This window comes from Copadichromis virginalis, linkage group LG7 (genome assembly GCF_057382275.1).
Source record: "Copadichromis virginalis isolate Kocher_CV1m ecotype Utaka linkage group LG7, C_Virginalis_male_GT1.1, whole genome shotgun sequence".
Lineage (NCBI taxonomy): Eukaryota > Metazoa > Chordata > Actinopteri > Cichliformes > Cichlidae > Copadichromis > Copadichromis virginalis.
The window spans coordinates 57,239,648-57,259,761 of NC_140624.1; the positions used below are offsets into that span (position 1 = coordinate 57,239,648).

Below are 20,114 nucleotides of genomic sequence, written 5' to 3' on the forward strand. Positions count from 1 at the left end.
TCCATCCATTCGCTTCCACTTATCCTTTTCAGGGTTGCAAGGGGTGCTGGAGCCTATCCCAGCTGTCATAGGAGGAGAGGCGGGGTACACCCTTGACAGGTCGCCAGTCTGTCGCAGGGCTAAACAACAGCAATGAAATTAACAACGATAAGATGAAATAGACAAATGTGGGAAATGTAATCAATTTGCACTGTTACCCTAGAACAGGGGTCTGCAACCTTTAAGACCCAAAGAGCCATTTGGACCCGGTTTCCACGCAAAAGAAAACACTGGGAGCCACAAATACTTTCTGACATCTAAAATTAAGATAACACTGTATATATTGTTTTTTTTACCTTTATACTTTGTATAAACAACTAAGGTGTGTTGCTTATGAAATCCATGAAGTGCTACAGAGAAAATCACATTTTATTTATGTAATTAACACATTTTGAACTCTTAAAGAAATATAACAAAAGGAAAGACACCAAGCTGAAGTAAAATGATCCAGCAAACAAAAACTGTTGTGAGCCGCCCCCCTTATATCGCCTTTGGGCTTTTGGAGCCTTGACCTGACTTTTAAAAACTAATTGGAAAAAAGCACTATGCTGCTGAAAAATGAAAAATAGATATTTACAGAATTCTGCCTAAATATGTACTTTACCTGGTTAATGTGTGTGGCGGGCGTGGTCTGCAGCGCTGCTGCAGGGGAGGCGGACCCACCTGAGGGGCACCAGCAATCACGCCTCGCCACCTTAACGTCTGTGCTATCTATGCTGTTGTGTTGGTATGTGTCGGGCTGTGAGCTGAAAAGCTGCAGCCGGCTGTATGTGTACAGCAACCGTGTGTGAAAAGTGGTCAATAAAGAGATGCTGAAAAGCATGTTCATGGAAACATTGTCGGGTCTGCCGTGATATGTTTACAATGGGACTTCTGCTCCTGAACCTCCGCACACAGCGTCTGCAAATTGGGGCTGTACGAAGTCACTTTCATCTTTACACAGGACTGTAAGCTGTCATCTGTGAGGCGTGAGCGGTGTTTGTTTTTAACATAGTTCACGGTGGAGCTGCTGACATAATGTGGATCCGAAGATCCATAATTGGCCTCGGTTGAAAGTCTCGATAAATGCACGGCGTTTCGGCGGGTACACCGGCTTCTGCGAGTGTGATGCTTATTTTGAGCGATGAAAAAATAATAGAATATAATTTTATTTTTATATTTCAATATTAAAATTCAAATTCAAATTTTTATTTGTCACGTACACAGTCATACACAGTACGATATGTAGTGAAATGCTTGGACAACTGCTCGAGACCTAAAGAAAACAAAAAAGGAAAAGGCTATGAATAAGAAAGGAAATAAATATGAAAAATTAAAAAGGGTAAATTTAACTAGGAAGGAATAAAATATAAATTAAGGTTAAAAATGAAATAACTGTACAACACAAATTAGAATGAAGGGTAAATTTAACTGGGAAGAATAAGATAAAGATAAATATATAAATTAAAGTTGAAAATAAAATAACTGTACAACAAAATACACAATATAGAACTATATAAGAATGTATGAAGAAATCTAAATATAAATAAATATATACACAATAACAGCAGCTGTACAAGTATTAACCGGAAATGAAGAATATAGTGACCAGTGTTGTGCAAAACCAAAGTCCAGAAAGTCCAGTGTGTGTGTAAGAACCATATGTGTGGGTCAGTACTGTGTGGTGGTGTGATTGAGAGACCGTATCGCCTGCGGGAAGAAGCTCCTCCTCAGTCTCTCTGTGTTGGTCTTCAGGGAGCGGAATCGCTTTCCTGACCTCAACAGAGAGAACAATCTGTTGTTGGGATGGCTGAGGTCCTTCACGATCTTCCTGGCCTTGGTCCAGCACCGCCTGCTGTAGATTGAGTGCAGGTCAGGGAGCTCGGAGCGGATGGTGCGCTCAGCTGACCGCACAACCCTCTGTAGAGCTCGTCTGTCCTGCATGGTGCTGTTCCCGAACCAGGTTAAGATGTTTCCCGCCAGGATGCTCTCTATGGTGCACGAGTAAAAGTTCCTGAGCACCTTGGAGGGCAGTTGGAAGTCTCTCAAGCGTCTGAGGTGGTAGAGACGCTGTCGGGCCTTTTTCACCACGGTGTTGATGTGACAGGACCATGACAGGTCCTGCGTGATGTGAACTCCGAGGTATTTGAAGCTGTCCACTCTCTCCACTGGGCACTCGTTGATGACGGGGTCTGGTAGTTCCTCTCCTGCTTAGTGCTGAAGTCCACTATCAGCTCCTTTGTCTTACTGACGTTTAGAAGGAGGTTGTTCCTCTGGCACCAGTTCTCCAGATTCCTAATCTCCTTCAGGTAGGCCGTCTCGTTGTTATCAGAGATCAGGCCCACCACGACGGTGTCGTCAGCAAACTTGATGATGGTGGTGGAGCTGGTAGTGGCCACACAGTCATATGTGTACAAAGAGTACAGCAGGGGGCTCAGAACACACCCCTGGGGGGCTCCAGTGCTGAGAGTGGTGGAGGCTGAGACATGTCCGCCCATCCTTACTGCCTGTGGTCTGCCAGTTAGGAAGTTGGAGATCCACTGACACATAGATGAGCTGAGTCCCAGATGCTCCAGCTTGGTGGTGAGTGTGGAGGGAATTATGGTGTTAAATGCAGAGCTGTAGTCTATGAAGAGCATTTTAACATAATTCCCCCTTCTAGTGTCCAAGTGAGTGAGTGATGTGTGGAGGAGATGAGAGATGGCATCGTCTGTGGAACGATTTGGACGGTAAGCGAACTGTAGTGGGTCCAGTGTGTCTGGTAGTGAAGAAATGATGAAGTCTCTGACCAGGCGTTCAAAGCACTTCATCACTACTGAGGTGTGGGCTACAGGGCGATAGTCATTGAGAGAAGCAGGGTGGGGTTTCTTCGGGACAGGAACAAGGATGGACTCTTTGAAGCATGTGGGGATCACCGACTGAGATAAAGAGATGTTGAATATCTCAGTGAACACAGGAGCTAGCTGGTATGCGCAGTCTCTTAGGATACGACCTGGGATGCTGTCTGGTCCTGCTGCTTTCCTGGTGTTCACTCTCTTGAAGGCTCTCCTTACTTCATGCTCGGAGATGACGAGCACGTTTCCGGTGCTGGCAGTATCTTCCTGTCTGCAGCCGTTAGCGCCGCTAACACTAGCATTGTTGGAGACCTTATATATTACAATAATCTTCCAATTTAGAACTACAAGTTAAAAAAGAACTAACATAAATAAAATACACTTCAGCTAAATACTTCTAATTTATTTTCCCAAACCATGCAGAGCCGCACTATAGGGACTAAAGAGCCACATGCGGCTCCGGAGCCGCAGGTTGCCGACCCCTGCCCTAGAAGGTACATAGACGACAAGAGGGACGGTGTAAAATTGCTATTTCTATGCTTTGTACCTTAGAAAGAAAAGAAAAAAAAACGGAGGGCCCCTGCCTCAGATGAACAAAAGAAGAAAAGGCTTTTGAAATTCTACAGTATGCCTTTAAATCACTAGTTCATATTCAGTTCATTCCATGATCTGGCATTATAGTCAACAGCAAGCGAGACACTGATGTGAGAGTGCTAAAAGTTTATTCACAAAGTATACACTCATTCAGGAAAGAATGATTGAATGAAAGATGATGGCTCTGGGATGGGATGGGTACCTCCCGTTTCCAAGATTGGTGGGGGTACTGGGAATGGGGGGCTCGGGTGGGTGCCTCCTGGAACTGGTCGTCATGTGCCATCGGGGGTGTGCTGTGGTGCCTGGGTCTTTGCTGGCTGGTGTCCCTTTTGGGCTTCGGGTCTGTTCACTTCCCTGTGCTGTGGCCCTTCTCTCTGGGTGCCCCTGACGCATCTATGGGTCTGCTGGGTTTTTTCCCACACTTCATGCTGGTGTTTTGGCTTCTTGGCCTTTGCTATTGATTGCGACCACCTGGGTTTTCTAGGTGCATGTGGGTTCTCTCTTTGTTTGGATATTTGAACTCTGGTAATTCGGGATGAGAGATGAGGTGTCCTCACAGGACAGTTTACCTCATTGTCTGGTCTTATCTGTGCTTGTGTTTTCATCCTTGATTAAATGTTTGGTTTTATGTGACATCATCCTCAAATCTGAAAGTCTTCACAGGCCCTCAGTTTGGTATGAAAAACCCTTCAAGTGATATAAAAAAATACAAAACTGCATCCTGTGTTTTATTCAGAAGATATTTAAGAAGCTTGATCCCTGGGAGAGACTGACTGGGCTCTTGTCCTGGGCTAGGACAACTCGGTCTACATCGATCTGTAACATTAAGTACACACAAAGCATTATTTGTTTGTTATATTGCAGACCTGTGTGAGTTTGCACTAGCTGTAGTGGCCTAGTACAACACGTAGATGCTGCAGTTTTGACATCTTGTTAAATCAAATTCAAGGATGGGAGCTTTATATCATGCGATGGTCCTGCTTCTTAAGGGCCTATCATTTGACTGCAGTAGCGTCTCTCTGGACAATCAACACTCATGTTTTATTAAGTGGTTTCTGGTTTCTGCGGCCACAGTGATATCTGAGATGCTGTGAACCTGAATCCATCGCTGAATGGACAACTTGCCACGTTGTGCATGTATACGGCACTGTGCACTAAAAGTAAAGTGAGGATGCCATCTTAGATTTCTGGGGATTTAGACTGTCTCAATGTTTTTTATTTTTTGTTGACTTTTTTTTTTATTGTTTTGCAACTTAAAATAAAAGGGAAGCTAGAATTCTTCTTTCTGGTGTTCTGAACTGCAGCGCCCTTCTTCAATTCCTAAATTTGTTCAAAGAATGGAAATACAGTCATGGAAAAAAGAACAGACGCCATTTGACAATTTAAAGTTTTTTCATGGACACAAAAAATGTATTTGCTCATTACTAGGGCCATATTCCAGGAAAAAGAGTTGATAGTGGGAAATTTACACCATAGCTACACTCCAACTGCAAACCCAGCTGAAAACCCTACGACGTAACCTGATGTGCACCTCCCTAGAATTTAAACTACACCTCTCATTAAAATCGCCTGCAAAAATTGGGATTTTCAGCTACTTTTTTGCCATGCATTTTTTTTAAGGTATCAGTGACAGAATAACAATCATCTTCTGAGTTCAAGGAATAATAATCATAGCATCATAGCAGTGTTCACAAATGTCAGGAAGTTAAATGCGAAACAGTTACTATCACTATCAACGTTAACTCAATAAGAAAAAAATCTCTTCTATGGTTGTAAGAGAGCCATGAGTGAAGACTGATATTAGAACAAATTATAGGCTAAATGGTTACACTGAGGGGCATTAAAGAACAGTTTTTATGTAAATCTCAAAAATGAGCACATTAAGCGTTCACTGAACAGTTTATGCCAACATAAAGTGTTCCAAAAGTAGTTTTTTTATTTAATAAATGGTGGAAAATAAATTAACCCTCTGCAAATACCTCCTCTGATCAGACTTTGAAATGCCAAAAAAACTGCAGTCCTACATGAAGCTGGTTCTAAAAAGCAAATCACTCCCATGTTAAAATGCCAAACTTCACAATATTAACAAACACTATGATCTCTTCCAAATATGAGACATTCTGGCTCCAAAAACCAACATGGCAGCAGGAAAAGAAATGAGGCCTTATAACGTAAAGCCCAGAAATCAGAGGATAACTATATAATGGCTTTATCTATCTTTTATATACAGTCTATTAAACTCTGCTCAGGTAATATTGTGCGATTTCCACCACTCTTCTCACTTTATGTCACTGCAGAGCTTTTTTGTAGGCAAATGAGTGAAAATTGCTTTATTTTCTATCTGAAGTAAGTAAAAGGAAAACATGCACACTGCAGTGGTTCAATAGATACTTTGATGTGTGACTATAGGCTACTGCTGAAGTCGCTGACACTCTCCTGACAGATGAGCTTCAGTCTGTGTTTCAGATCAATGATTCACATCATCATTTATGGATGATTACGGTTCTTTGACTCTGAATGCTGACTTGACAACCTTTCACTCTGCTCTCCTCTGATATTTTCTCTCCTCTTCTTCTGTTCTTCAATTTCCAACCCTAATTTCTTCCTCTCATTTCATCTTTTGTTTCATAATGATTTCGTCCCCTATTATCTTTTACCTTATTTTGTCTTTACACTCACTACATTTCCCATGTTTTCATTACTTCATTCTTCCTCTTTCTTTTCTTCCTGATTTTACTCCTTCCTCCCTTTCTCTCTGTGCATTCCTTATCTCCTTGCCATTCTTTTTTTCTTCTTCTTGTGTCTCCTGTTTTCTCCTTGCTGTGTTTTTTTTCTCCTGTTTTCTTGGGTTTCATTCTCTGTTTACTCTTAGTCCCCTCTTTTCCAGTCTGACCTTTCCCTCTTATTTTCTTCTTTCCTCACCTTTTTGTTTTCTTCTTATATCTCCTTCCTTCACCTCTTCCTTTCTGTATGAAACATGAAATTTGGAGATTATCTCAACCTAAATTAGACCATATAATACTTGTATTGTATTTTACATAGCAGCACCTTTAAAGTCCAAAAATAACTAAACTAGGCCAGTGTCTGGCTGCCCAGTGGAACTCCTTAGTGATCTGTGATGGTACCGTTTAAATCTTAATTACCCTTTTTCTTGTGTTGGTAGCACACCATGCAGTATCTTGTGTTATTGTATATCTGCCTTTGACTGTGACCCAGTCCACAAATCTTTGTCGCTCCTCTCAGGGTAGTCCCATATGAACGGACTCTTGTGGCTCCTCCTGGCTAGGCTAGGTATCACAGTGACTTGATAGTAGGGGTATGATAGTATGATAGCCCCTTTCCTGAAGGCTACAACTGACACCAGTCTGTGTCCACTGCTTGTGAAGCTCTCCCGTGTTACTGAATCAACTTTTACTGACGATGCTCTCAAGCTGTTTCCTGTTGTTTGTGCGCTTTTTCTTGCTATGCTTTTCCCTTCCAGTGAGCCTTCCCTTGGTATGCTTTAATACAGCACTCTGCAGACAGCCTTTCTTGTGGAGAGTGTCAGTGTCTCTACATCTGGTCAACTGTTAAGTCAAGCAGTTTTTCCCACGACTGATTCTGTGTACTGAACTAGAACAAGACATATATGGAAATTATATTTTAATTTCAAATGAAAGATACTTACTGATTCTTTGCTACTATGGGCCTGAAGATATGGTCCATTACTGTAAGAGTACAGCGCTCATTTAAGGATCCAGAAGATGGTTTCCAGTATACCTCACTCGGTTAAGCAGGTGACCCATGTGCTGTAAGGCTGCTGCAGATGTCAATAAATGCTCCAAACCAGAAAGCAAGAAAAAAAAAAAACGACCCAGAAGACATGTGTGAAGTAATTTCTTTGCCTACTTGAATAATAAATTCTTTATATTTAACTTACTCTCTACAATATTCCAAAATGTATGTGTGTCTCTCTCTCATCTCGAGTTATTTGCTAACTTTAGCTAATAAACATGTATTCTTCTTTATGATGGTCGGACAGAAATAACTGCATATAGTCCATGATATGTAGCTCCTGACCCACAAGTTGCCACACCCAATTTCATTCACTGATGACAGAGCAATTTTTATCCTACTATGGAGAAAGGGGACTGTGGATCACCACTCTTCTCCTTTCTAATCTCTCTATGCTGTCTCAGCTGAATACCTGTCATCAGATCTCAGCTAATTTTCCACACCTCTAATCCTCGCAGCACTGCTGTCTTCACACTGTGTCCCCTCCACGCTGGGGAATCCCACAGAATCTGTAGGAAATCTACAGGCACCCTTACACCTCAGAGAAGTGTGGCTTTAGGTTAGAGGAAGATTGTGCATGTGCTAATGTGCACACCTGTGTTTGTAGAGTTTAGGAGGATGTGTGTAACTGTAACCAGTGATTCTAGCCAGCTCTGCAGGCTTCTCCGTAATCCTCTTAATGCAAGACCCCGATGAACAAGGTCTTCCTTTCTATATCACCAACCTCCTCCTCCTCCTCCTCCTCCTCCTCGCATAACCCGGTTTCTACATATTGTTGCCAGCAGCGTTTATGAGACCTTTTTAAATTCATGTACATTTATATTAACAATGTGACTTCATGTTTGTTTAAAACATTTAAGGTTGTTTGCTAGTTTGACAGAATTATTTTTTATGCAGTTCACACTGAAAGTAATTAGCAAATTAAATAAGGAAGTGTTTTTTTTCACCAAATGTTTATTTTGTTTTCTCTTAGCTTTCATTGTTTTAAAAGTAAATCGTGTGCTATTTGCATTTCCTTCAACCTTTATTGTGAAATCCTTTGCATCGTTAGATTTGAGTGCTATAAGCTAAATCACCACTGATTACCTTTCTGAGTCATGATGATGGTGCTGATGAGATATCAGAGATGAAGATGAGGTGCCGATGAAGTATTGAATTTAGATTTCAAATGCTTTTTTTAATAGTTGCAGTTCTTCTCATTGTATTGTGTAGAGACTGTAGAAGCAAACGGAGTAAACTCAAATGCGTCACATCCATGGTTAAGTCAATGTATGGATTTGAGCTTCAGAATCTAAACCCACTTATGACATTTCTAGTCTTTGGATTGGTTTAAACACTATTCTTTACGACCAAATGCCAAGACGTGACCTTTACTTACAATGCACTGTATGTCATTTAAAATTGTGGCATCAGCAAGTTCTCCAAGTCATAACCAGACCTTTTTTTAACCATTACCCCCCCCCCCCCCATATATGTTTTTGTTTAGGATAAACAGAGAACAAGAATTTGCAAAAGATGATTGATATGAGAAAAATTATTTGAATTAAAACTCATGAAAACTGTTAATTATATTTTTATAATTATAATAATAATAAATTATAATTATGTGTCAGAAGGTATAATAAATACTAAGAAAATCTGAATTTTATAGCACCATGCTTAAAGGGGGCCCACTATGCTTTCCCTTACACTTAATATGACAAAAGAAGTATTGAAGTAGTAGTTCATTTATTTTATATGTAGCATATTGAATATGTTATATAAGTATTGGGTTCAGTGAGTGTACCAGGAATCCCTGTTAATAATAAATAAATAAATAAATAAATATATAAAAAGAACTCAGACTTCCGACTGCACTGAATGCTCCATTTCTGGCAGTTTTTTGATACTCTTGGCACTGCATGATTTCAAAGTCAGGACGTCATTGTTGGGGCTTGCAGAGTAAAGGAATCAGATCCAGAAATAACAAAGTATGTCTTTTATTCAGACTGGGAAAGTCCACAAATTAACAAAGAACAAAATGAAGAAACATTATGGAATCACTTTTGGATCTAAATATGCAAGAAATAAACTTAAAATATTAACTGAAATTTAATGCAAACCATGAAAACAAAACTAACAATAGAATGTTAAGGCAATCTAAACTGGTAGCCAAAACTCCATAAATATGAATCCAAAAACTCCCAAGCAACTTTTAAACCAAAACCAGGGACTTTGGCAGTCATAGAAAGAGTATGACTCTGTAACCTTTGGATTTGTGAATTATAGATATGAAATCAGCTTAAAGTGAAAGCATCTGTCTTATGAGAAGTGTAACATCATGCACAGAAAAAGTCACTCCAGTTTCTTCAAACTCTGTCTCTGTTACGTCCCCTGTTAGATTCAGAAATAAATCCTACTTACAGGTGATCTGCTGCTTTTGTTGTATTTAAGATTGAAATTAACTGCAAGGATGCAAGTTAGGCTGTGGACTTCCACATGGAAGAGTGGGGGTTCCATATTAGCAGCTAAAACTCAAGAGGCTTAGAATAGAGGAGGAGAGAGCTATTTTAAAAGGTGGGTTTTTGTTGTTGTTGTTTTTAGGAACCCTGCCTGCACCCCTATCAAGGATGTGAATCTTTTTTTTAAATGATGATTTAGTCAGTCAATATTTTTAACACAATCTGTAAATCTTGATTTTGGACTGTTAAAGTCACACATTTGAAAAGTGTTTACAGTAAGAAATGTAGAGATAGAGGTGGACATGAGCCAAGGAGTTGGGAAGGATGGCTCACAGTTTACACTCGGTGGATCAGACCCCAGTCATCTCTCTCATTACACAGTCTGACATGAAGACCACATGTGACTTCCTCCATCTGGTGTCTGGATACCCCTCCGTATCCCTTCCTCCCCACTTATAACCCCTTCTCATCTGTTTTCCCAATGTGACTTTATTGTAGAAAAAGCAGATTTTATATAAGGCCTCATTTCAACATTTCTCAGAGCAGTTATAAATTATTCTGGCGCAGTGTAATTATTGTCTTTGGAAATAGAAGACTTCCTATGGATGGCATTATTAGGATTTCTGTGTGAAAAATTCAGGTTACTCAAACAGTTTAATGAAGGGAATCACAGGATGAATGTAGGTAAAAAGTTTTGCATTATTGTATTAATGCATTAACATGCATTATGTATAATAAAACAGGGTCATGTTTGAACAGTTTAATTCATTTTACAACGTTTATTGCCCATTTTCTAGAATTGTGCTAGCTGTACCCTCTGTCTTGTAGAACATGTACATGTAAATCTTGAAACAGAACTTGACTTTGGCCCACGAATCTCCACCCCAAAACTGCACACCTTTATTCTCACTCTAGCTTGCATTTGAACACTTGCAACCATGACTTTACCTTCTTCAACTGGTATAATGGCAGAAAACCAGTTAACAAAAGTTATTGTTTTAGTTGACCAAATTCACTAGAATATGGAATCTGTATTTCCCTGTATTGTGGTTTGATATGCCAATGCTACTACTAAGCAAGTTCGACACTGTTAGGCTTTCTTTGCGTGAGCTGGTGTGATAAAAATAAAATGCCATAGATACAGTGACAGGTATCATGGTGGTGGTTTTTAACTTTATTAACTAAGGCTTTCTGCTTCAGGATCTGAGATAAAGATCTGACTATTTTCCCACACAAAATAGATCGCCTACACCAATCTGAGGCATTATCAGAGTAATTGTCAAGGTCCTTGGTCAGTGACCCAGTGTTTTGTGTATTATTATTGTTATTCTATGATTTCTTCGTTGTATATGACTTCTAGTGTTCTGATTTCTGTTTTTGTATTCTAATTTTGTTCCGGTGTCCTCGTGTTTAGTATAGGTTTAGTTCTGTGCCCAGTCTGTTTCCTGTTTTACTTTGAAGGACAATGTATTCTGTTTTGCTTCCTCCCAATCTCGTCTTCGTACTTAGTGTCAGCTGTGTCTCCCAGGTGTTTGCCCTTTGCCCAGTTCCTTCTGTATTTAGTATCTGCGTGTGTTCCTGTTTGTCGTTGCATCGTCCCTCATACTTGCCTGTGTGTTCTGTTTCAGGCTCAGTTTCTAGCCTTCCCAGTTTAGTTTCTGTTTTGACTTATGTCAGCAATAAAGCTGAGGTCTTTGAGTTTAATTTTCACATCCACAAGTCTGCATTTAGGTCCTACTTTCCTGCCTGCCGCACACAGACCATGACAGTAATGTGTTATTGAGATATGAGAACAAAGACAGGAAGTTAAGGCCCAGGTGACACACACAGAAGAGCATTTACCAAAATAAAATAAAGTAGAAACAAGGAAGGGCACCTACACACATACAAAACACAGAAACACAAATTAAAAAGAAACACAAGAATACAATGAATACAAGAAACGATATCTGTATAAGTCAAAATAGAGACTATAACACAACATATATTATAAGAACATGGGGAGTTTACTTGTGGACCTCTTCAAAGACCAATTGTTTAAAAAAAGAAGAAGAAAAATTGTCAGATTTGGGCTGTAATGGAAATGTTAACAGCCAGCTTTCACTTTGAATGTAACCTTACTTCTAATCTTACCTTAACCTGGGGGGGGGGTATTCTACTTTGTACTAATATGCCACTATAGGGAAGGCATAATTATAATTTTTTTCTTTCAATCTCCTTACAATCAGGCTTTTGGCATACATATAAACAGGGGTGCATATAAGTGGTCCGCAGGTGCACATTCGCTGTCAAAATAAAAGACGTGCACCAGATAAGAAGTTGCAACGCATGTTTGCGTACATAAGATTTTCTGGAGGAGGACAGACATTTGTTTAGAACTCTTAAAGATGTCGAAGAAGCAAGCTCCTTTAAGCAATTACTCTGGTGTTCTTCCACCTCCAAAGAAATGTCCAAAGGAGTCCAAACCACAAAAGAAGCGCGTATTCTCAGAAAAGTGGTTGCAGGAGGTGAGCTGGCTTCAAACAAATGATGAACGCACAGAGATGTGGTGCAGAATATGCCGTGAACATCCCACTCTAGCGGACAAAAACAGTGCCTTTTATATGTACGCAAATGCGCGTTGCAACTTCTTATCTGGTGCACACCCCTGCATATAAATCACACTATATAGCATTAAGAGGGAAGATTACAGCTGTTCTATGTGTGTGTGTCTTTTGTGTTGAATCTTGATTGAAATGTGCTTGCTGTGATGGAAAGAATAACATAAATCATTCAAGGAAAAGTCATTGCATTGACTTTCATTGTGAGCAATTGTAGGTTTCACGTCTGCATTCAACTTTAAGCAGGACTTTACTGATGAAGGTAGAGCTCAATGTACAATGTGCATGGTTTTTATATGCCAAAGCAAAAATATGCCAATGAAATATGGTAAGATTTAGATTTGTGCAATGTTTGGAATAAAGTCTTACAGAGGAACTCATGTGCTCATTTTCTACTCTGCTCATTTGTTTTTATTATTGGACTCTAAAGTAGTATTCCATGTAGGGATGGGTATTGATAAGATTTTCACGATTCCGATTCCATTTTCAATTCTGTTTAACGATTCGATTCTTAATCGATTCTCTTATTGATTCTTTAAAAAAAAAAGGAGAACACTAAGGTCGAATAGCTTAGAGCTTAGATCCACAGCCTACGGCTCTTCAATGGGGGTGTCACAGGGTTCCCGGGAAAAAAAATTGTAAATGTAAAATAATAAGATAAATATTCTTCTGTAGCAATAACAAAATATAACATAAATTATTCTGTAGCAATTACACAAGAATATCCAGTAATGTCCCTGCCTACAATTAAACACATTCACTTACCGAAAATCGGGCATCTGCTGTGGGAAATGGGTGCAAGCCTTTTACCACAAACTCAGTCACTGCTCGGTGACATTCGTCTATCCTGGCCTGAAAGGAGACGCTACCGGTAGACTGCAGCGAGAACTGCCAGCATCTGAGCCAACCAGACTCCGTCTGTCTCTCTCATCATGGTCACCTAAATGCACAGTAATGGCAGGTTTTGTAATAAGGCAGATCGCGCTAACATAATATGCACTGTTAGTTGATTATTTACCTGCCGCATTAACGGGCAAACGTTACCGCTGCTGCTGGGTTGAGATTCACGAGTCCGGAGCGGAATTAAAAACACAACATTTATTTAAGGTCATCGCGTGTCTTTTGCATATTCGTGGTGTTTCCTCCCTTAAATGAAATATCTACTTTGCAAGTTGCCCTGTTGTCATCCGTTCTCGTAAAGTATAACCAAACTTTTGAGCGTTTGAGCCGCCATGTTTCCTGCCAGGTTAATGACGCTCCGCAACGTGGTGACATCATTTGGGGCGACTGGAATTGATAAGGGAATCGTTTGCAAAAATGACAAACAATTCCAAGGAATTGAAACAGTGGGAACCGGTTCTCAACAAGAACCGGTTTTCGATACCCATCCCTAATTCCATGTTTACAAAATTACCATTATTAATCTTATACTGGGCTTTAGTGCAACCCCAAGTTCACCCATTGTGTAAAACAAGCCATTTCAGTTCCCTTGCACCTCCTTTTTAGCCAACGTTCTTTTGACTGGCTGCTCCTCATAAATAAAAACATGAACAGCAAGTGGGCAGGGATTCTGTATGATCCAGGCTCTTTGGCTGTGATTCCAACCAGAGAGCCTGGATTTTCACTCTTATATCATGCAGAATAGAAAAAAACTGTTCAAAACATGGCTCAAAAGAATTAGTTATAGATACACTGATCTCATTATTTGCAATATGTGGCCATATCCACAGTTTGAGTATCCAGCACTGTAGCAGAGTGTATCACAGAAAATGAAGAAAAAAGCAAAGTAGGTACATTTTAAATTGCAAATAACCAGTGTGCACAGTTGTCAGTTAAATGCAGGAGGGTGACAAGTACTATATTTTGGAGTACAGGAAATAACTAGCATAAAATGTAAATTTTCATTCTCCTCTCTTGTGCCCCAAGTTTCTTCCTTAACTATTCTCTCTCCCAACTTTTGTCTGTTCTGGCTCCATAAACTGGGTTGTTGACAGCAAAGACACATCATGACAGAAGAAGTTGGGAAGGCGACTGGGACTTAAGTTTTCCCAGTTCTTTTTCCCTGGACAGAGAGACTGATTTCTGCATATGTTATACTAAAGTTTGAAGAGACACAGCAGCAGATATTATTAGATTTGTTGAATTTCCCACTGTAACTTTTTAATTATTCACCACTCTGCTCAAAAAGGATTTTTTACAGTTCAAGAAACCATGTGGGCATTTATATTCACCACCATACAGATGCTGCATATTTATAACTCCTAATGTCATTTTGGGAATTTACTCTGTTCATCATGCTCCCTACATGTGCAGTAATTGCTGTTTGATGAATCCTACAAATCCAAACAGCGCTGGATAAACCATTCTACAGAGCTGTGGAGACTTGAGACTTGGAGACCAAAAAAATCACAAAACTGAGGACTTAAACTTCACTTGTCTGACTTCCTTGAGCCTGGACTTTAAAATTCCCCTATGTCCATGGAAGATTTTTCTGGGTTTTATGACCTTGATCCTCCGAGATGTGGGTGATCAACAATAACTGTATGCTTTCAGAATATGTCATTTTTGTTCTTCTTAAAAAAACGTTGCCTCCAGTCTTTGTGGTTTGGTGACAAAGGAAATAATCATTTTAACTAACACACCTAAATATTGATTTTATTGGAACTGGAATTATCAAAGAGTTGTCTGACCACTTCAACATTACAGCTTTTTGCCGTGGTGACCATTTTTGTATACCAAGTCCATTCCTCTTGAAATGGACATTTGGAGGAGTTTAAATGATGGGGCTAGGTATTGTGCTGTTTTAAATGAAACAAGTTAGAAACATAAAATTAAGATAATTCTTGGAAAATCAATCATTAGGATGGACTTGCCAGCCAGAGGCCAGAAATTGAAATGAACTAGCTTTATTTTAATACGAGCATTACCTGATACAGCTTGTAGTTGGCATGCTACAAGACTTCCTAGATTAGATGTATTACCTGGGCGCTTTGCATAGACTTTGTTTGTCCTATTGAAATGTTTTTGTCCATGCCACTTGCTAAAACATATGGTTAGGATTAGTGTTGTGACTAAAGTTGAGAACATGACCGATCACAAGAACGTTCAAATGTTGTATGCTAAAAGAGATTAAACTTGGAGTTTACCTGCATCTTAATGGTTTCCTTGTTAGTTCAATAGTTTGTGTTTTTGCCTCCTCTCATCTCCTATCACAGGCATCATACACCAGATGAAGGGAGAGTATGACACTGCGCTAAAGTTCCACAAAGCCCACCTGTCCTTCGTCCAAGAACTTTGTGATTACGCTGCCCAGGGGAGGGCCTATGGCAACATGGGCAATGCCTACCATGCGCTTGGCATGTACGACCAAGCAGTCCAGTACCACAGACAAGAGCTGCAAATCTCTCTGGAGGTAAATTTTATGACCCTTTTCAAAAAACATGTGGACGATTGTGTGGAAAGCAGAATCACGATGTGTCTTTGTGTTATCAGGTGAACGATCGTCCATCTCAGGCATCCACGCACGGTAACCTTGCTGTGGCCTACCAAGCGCTGGGTGCTCACGACCGAGCTCTCCAGCACTACCTGCACCACCTGACCATTGCACGAGAGATGCGAGACACTCAAAGTGAAGCAAGAGCCTTAGGTAAACCTGTCAAGAGATAAATGCACTTGAGTTGAGTTAAATGAAACATGAAAAATATTGCTCACCGTTATTTTCTTTTGCAGCAAACTTGGGTAACTTTCACAGCTGGAGAGGTGAATATGCTCAGGCCTTGCCCTACTACCAACAGTACCTGGTTTTGGCGCCAGGTTTGCAGGACCTCGAAGCAGAAGGCAAAGTTTGCCATAACCTGGGTTATGCTCACTACTGTCTTGGACAGTACAGAGATGCTGTCAGGTCAGAGACTAAATAAATCTTACAAAACTGAACTTCATATAATGAAAATGACCCCGTTGGCCTTATGTCGAAAAACATGTGTTGTGTTTTCCATACATACATTCATCCATCCATCCACTACTCCTCCACATCGAAAGGAGCCAGCTGAGGAGATTTGGGCATCTGACTTGAATGCCTTCAGGATGCTTCCTGGCCAAGGTTTTCAGGCATGTCTTACCAGGAGAAGGCCCTGGGGCTACATCTCTTGACTAGCCTGGAAAGCTCCCATGTTCCTCAGATGAGCTGGAGGAGGTAGCTGGGGAGAGAGAGGTCTGGGCTTCTCTTCTTAGGCTACAACCCCCGCAACCAGGCCCAGCAGCAGAAAGTGGATGGACGGATGGATGGATGGATGTTAATGAGACTTTAATTTCTCATTTCAAGGATTTGTGCTTTTATATTACATCGAAACAAGATGCACGATAAAAAACAAAAGTTTACAATTTTCCAGGTATTATGAACAGGATTTGGCCCTGGCTAAGGATCTCCAGGACAAATTAGCACAGGCAAAAGCCTACTGCAACCTTGGTCTGGCCCACAAAGCACTGGGGGAGTACAACAAAGCAGAGGAATGTCAGAGATATCTGCTTTCTTTAGCACAAGCCCTGGACAACACACAGGTCACCTGTTAATTATGTTTTCATTTCATAAACCTTGAAATTCTGTCTTTTGCACAAAAAGAGGTTGTTAATCAGTATCTGTGTGATTATATTTGTCAGCAGGCAGTTTTCAGGGCCTTTGGGAATCTCGGTGATGTGTGCGTGTGCCGGGGTGATTTTCCAGGAGCTGTGAAGTTCTACCAGCAGCAATTAACCTTGGCTCAGAAGGTCAACGATCAGAAGATGGAGGCTGATGCCTATTCAGCACTTGGTTCAGTTCACAGGTGATAAACTGGTTAACCAGTGTTTTAACCACACACAAACAGTGCATGTAAAAAATGAACAAATGAATGTGTTGTATTGTTTTAAAACCTAAGTTTAGTAATATAGCCATTCCTGTTTATTGGAGGCAGTCGAAAGTTTGTAGAGCTAAAATATTAACTTACCAGATCAAGCTGCAGAGATTGTGCTTCACAAAAGCAGAAATTTAGCTGCTAATTAATGCTTACATAAAAGAAACAAAAATCTGCACAATATTATTACTATGTACTTTTCAAATGATGTTAAATATTGTTGTGTTATGATCATTTTATCTGCTCCCATATGGAAAAGATATATATAAATCTTATAAATTTTGTATCTGTCTTGTGTGAAACTTGTATGAAAAGCATATAAGAGTGAAAACGGATATAAGATCCCTTGAAAAATTATATAATGAAACTTGTATGTTTTGGATACTTACTAAAACAATGTATGAAAGTAATGAGAAAGTGGCCACTTTCATGAGTAAATCACGTAAGCCTTATATGATTTACTCATGAAAGTGGCCACTTTCATGAGTAATCACATATAAGTTTTTACTATTTCTTTTCCATATGGGCTAAACTATAATCAAATATGAATAATTAATATATTGGGGAAAGCTCAGCTGAGTTTATGGAGGCAAAAGGGACATCGGTTTGAGAATGTATTTATTTACCTTTATAAAGCCACTTGCTTGTAGACCATTTTCTTTGTAATGCCTGCTATTTACTTTGGAGTTACAAAGAAAAAGCCTGTTTCCAAAAACATGTGAGTTTAAAAAGTCTCAGCCAACTGACAAGAGATTCTGTGCCAATTCTCAGCAGTTAATAGAAGTGTTCTGTGCTTTCCACAAATTCCTATGAATAGTAGTTAATTTAAACTTACAGTTCAAGGTGCAGCTTACTAATTAAAACCTCAGTTTTCCCAGAGTTGGTCCATTTAAGCTTGGTACTCCAAGAAATCTTTTATCCACAATAGTTTCCTCTGTCCTTCCCAAAAACAGTACCTTTTTGCATACTGGGCACAGCTGGAAAACTAATTATTAATTTAAACTGTATCTTTCAATAAAGCATATCTTTTAGTATTAACTTATTATTAAGTTATTAACAAAGAGAAGTAACATATAAGCATCCATCCTTTGCAACAGACTGGCTCTAAAAATAATAAACCACATGAAATATCATACTATACAAAGGACACCAGGTGTTGGCTATAACTAATGTGTGACTTGCTCTAGTTCCCTTGATTCATCTTAATTCAGTGTTCTTGCACTTTTTCCCACCTAGGCTTCTCCGCCAGCTGGATACGGCCTTGTCGTTCCACAGCCAGGAGTTGACCATCCGAAAGGATCTAGGTGATCAGCAGGGGGAGTGCCGTGCTCTTGGCCACCTAGCAGCTGTTCATATGGCCTTGGGAGACTATGCTACAACTTTCCAGTGTTATGAGACCCAGCTGGGCCTGGCACAGGGGCTCAGGGATGCCCGTTTGGAGGCACAGGTCCATGGAAACATGGGCATCACCAAGATAAACATGGGATTGTTTGAGGAAGCTATTGGTTATTTTGAGCAGCAGCTGGCCATGCTGCAGCAGCTAAGTGGAACTGAGAGCATGCTAGACAGAGGCAGGGCCTATGGGAACCTGGCAGACTGCTATGATGTTTTGGGAGATTATGAGGAGGCTATACAGTATTATGAGAAGTATCTGGCAGTGGGTCAGAGTCTCAATCATGTCCAGGACCAAGAGAAAGCCTACAGAGGACTTGGCAATGCGCACAGGTAGGTGAAACTAAAATCAAATTGAGAACATAAGAGGTTATGGCTCAGACGATACCCTTCTATACATGCATTTGATAAATTTAATACAGGGCACACTATTAGGGTACTGTGCATCTGCAAGCCACTTTGCAAACCACCTCCAAACCAGCTCTTCTTTTCTTGCTGTATCTTCCTGTTACTGATGCTTGCACTGTTCCAGTCAGAAATAAAAAAGCATTATATGTGATTTAAATAAAAATTCTGTTTCTAGAAACGTACAAGGAGATTGCACTTGCTGTCCTGATACACAGTGTTGTATGAGGGGGCTCATGAGGAGGTGGAGAGTCTAAGTCTGCCATGACCCATAAATCCTAATTGGCCAAATTCATTTGAAATGAGCAAGGCTGAAATAATCTATAGTGTGTTTAATTTAAATATCACTATCAATTCATTTCAGAACTTAATTTTATAATTTCCTGTCTTGTTTTTTTTTTTTTTTTTGTTTCTATTACTGAAATAAAATTTGCATTTAAATTTTAAAATGATTCTCCATAGACCAACTGCTTCTCTTCCTTCTTTCCTTCTCAGCTAACTCTAGTAAGAGGATAAATAAAATTAGGAAATTTTTCAGGGTTTTGAAGTCTCCCTGGATTTCCCACTAAATGTAGAAATAAATTCAAACCTACAGTGCTGCAGACTTCTGTTTACATCAGCGTAAAAATGTATGTTGTGTTCATTTATGTTCTATCCTATTAGTTAGGATACACCTTTCTAATACAGAATAGCATTCATGCAAGAGTTTTAAATGAGCATTTCTTGCCACAAGCATTTTATACACATTTTAATTAGAGTCATAATAAGAATAAATACAGTCAGAACTCTGCAGCGTATTAAAAGCAAAAAGCCTTTTTTCAGACACATATCCCACGGTGGGCAACTCTCATATGATACAACATAAGTAATGCTCACTGACAGAAGAACAAGGCTTACCGTTGGGTTTACTTTATCCAGCTGTTGCTCCTGAGTGTGAATGAAATGGTAATGTAGAGTACAGATTTATAACAAACCTTCGTAGACTTTCTTTCTCTGAGTTTTTCTCTGAGTAGATATAAAGAGAAAAATGTTTTGTTAATATGGACCAGTTTGTCTTCTTTTCTTTAAATGTTGCAGAAACAACAAAAACAGGAGGCCTGCTTTCAAGAACAAGCAAAGTGCAGAAAAAAAATGCATTATCATACCAGGTCTTTTTCCTCCCCTTTT

At 39.8% G+C, this 20,114-nt stretch overlaps 1 protein-coding gene across 2 annotated transcripts in view; it reads left to right on the forward strand.

Moving 5' to 3' along the window:
* Nucleotides 1–20,114, forward strand: part of ttc28 (tetratricopeptide repeat domain 28) — a 166,352-nt gene that overhangs the window by 119,023 nt on the left and 27,215 nt on the right. For both annotated transcript variants that reach the window (XM_085464402.1, XM_085464403.1), the window contains exons 9-14: nt 15,477–15,673; nt 15,754–15,907; nt 15,991–16,162; nt 16,650–16,818; nt 16,921–17,081; nt 18,387–18,875. In XM_085464402.1, coding sequence (XP_085320528.1) covers nt 15,477–15,673; nt 15,754–15,907; nt 15,991–16,162; nt 16,650–16,818; nt 16,921–17,081; nt 18,387–18,875 — 1,342 coding nt within the window. The remainder of the gene's footprint in view (nt 1–15,476; nt 15,674–15,753; nt 15,908–15,990; nt 16,163–16,649; nt 16,819–16,920; nt 17,082–18,386; nt 18,876–20,114) is intronic.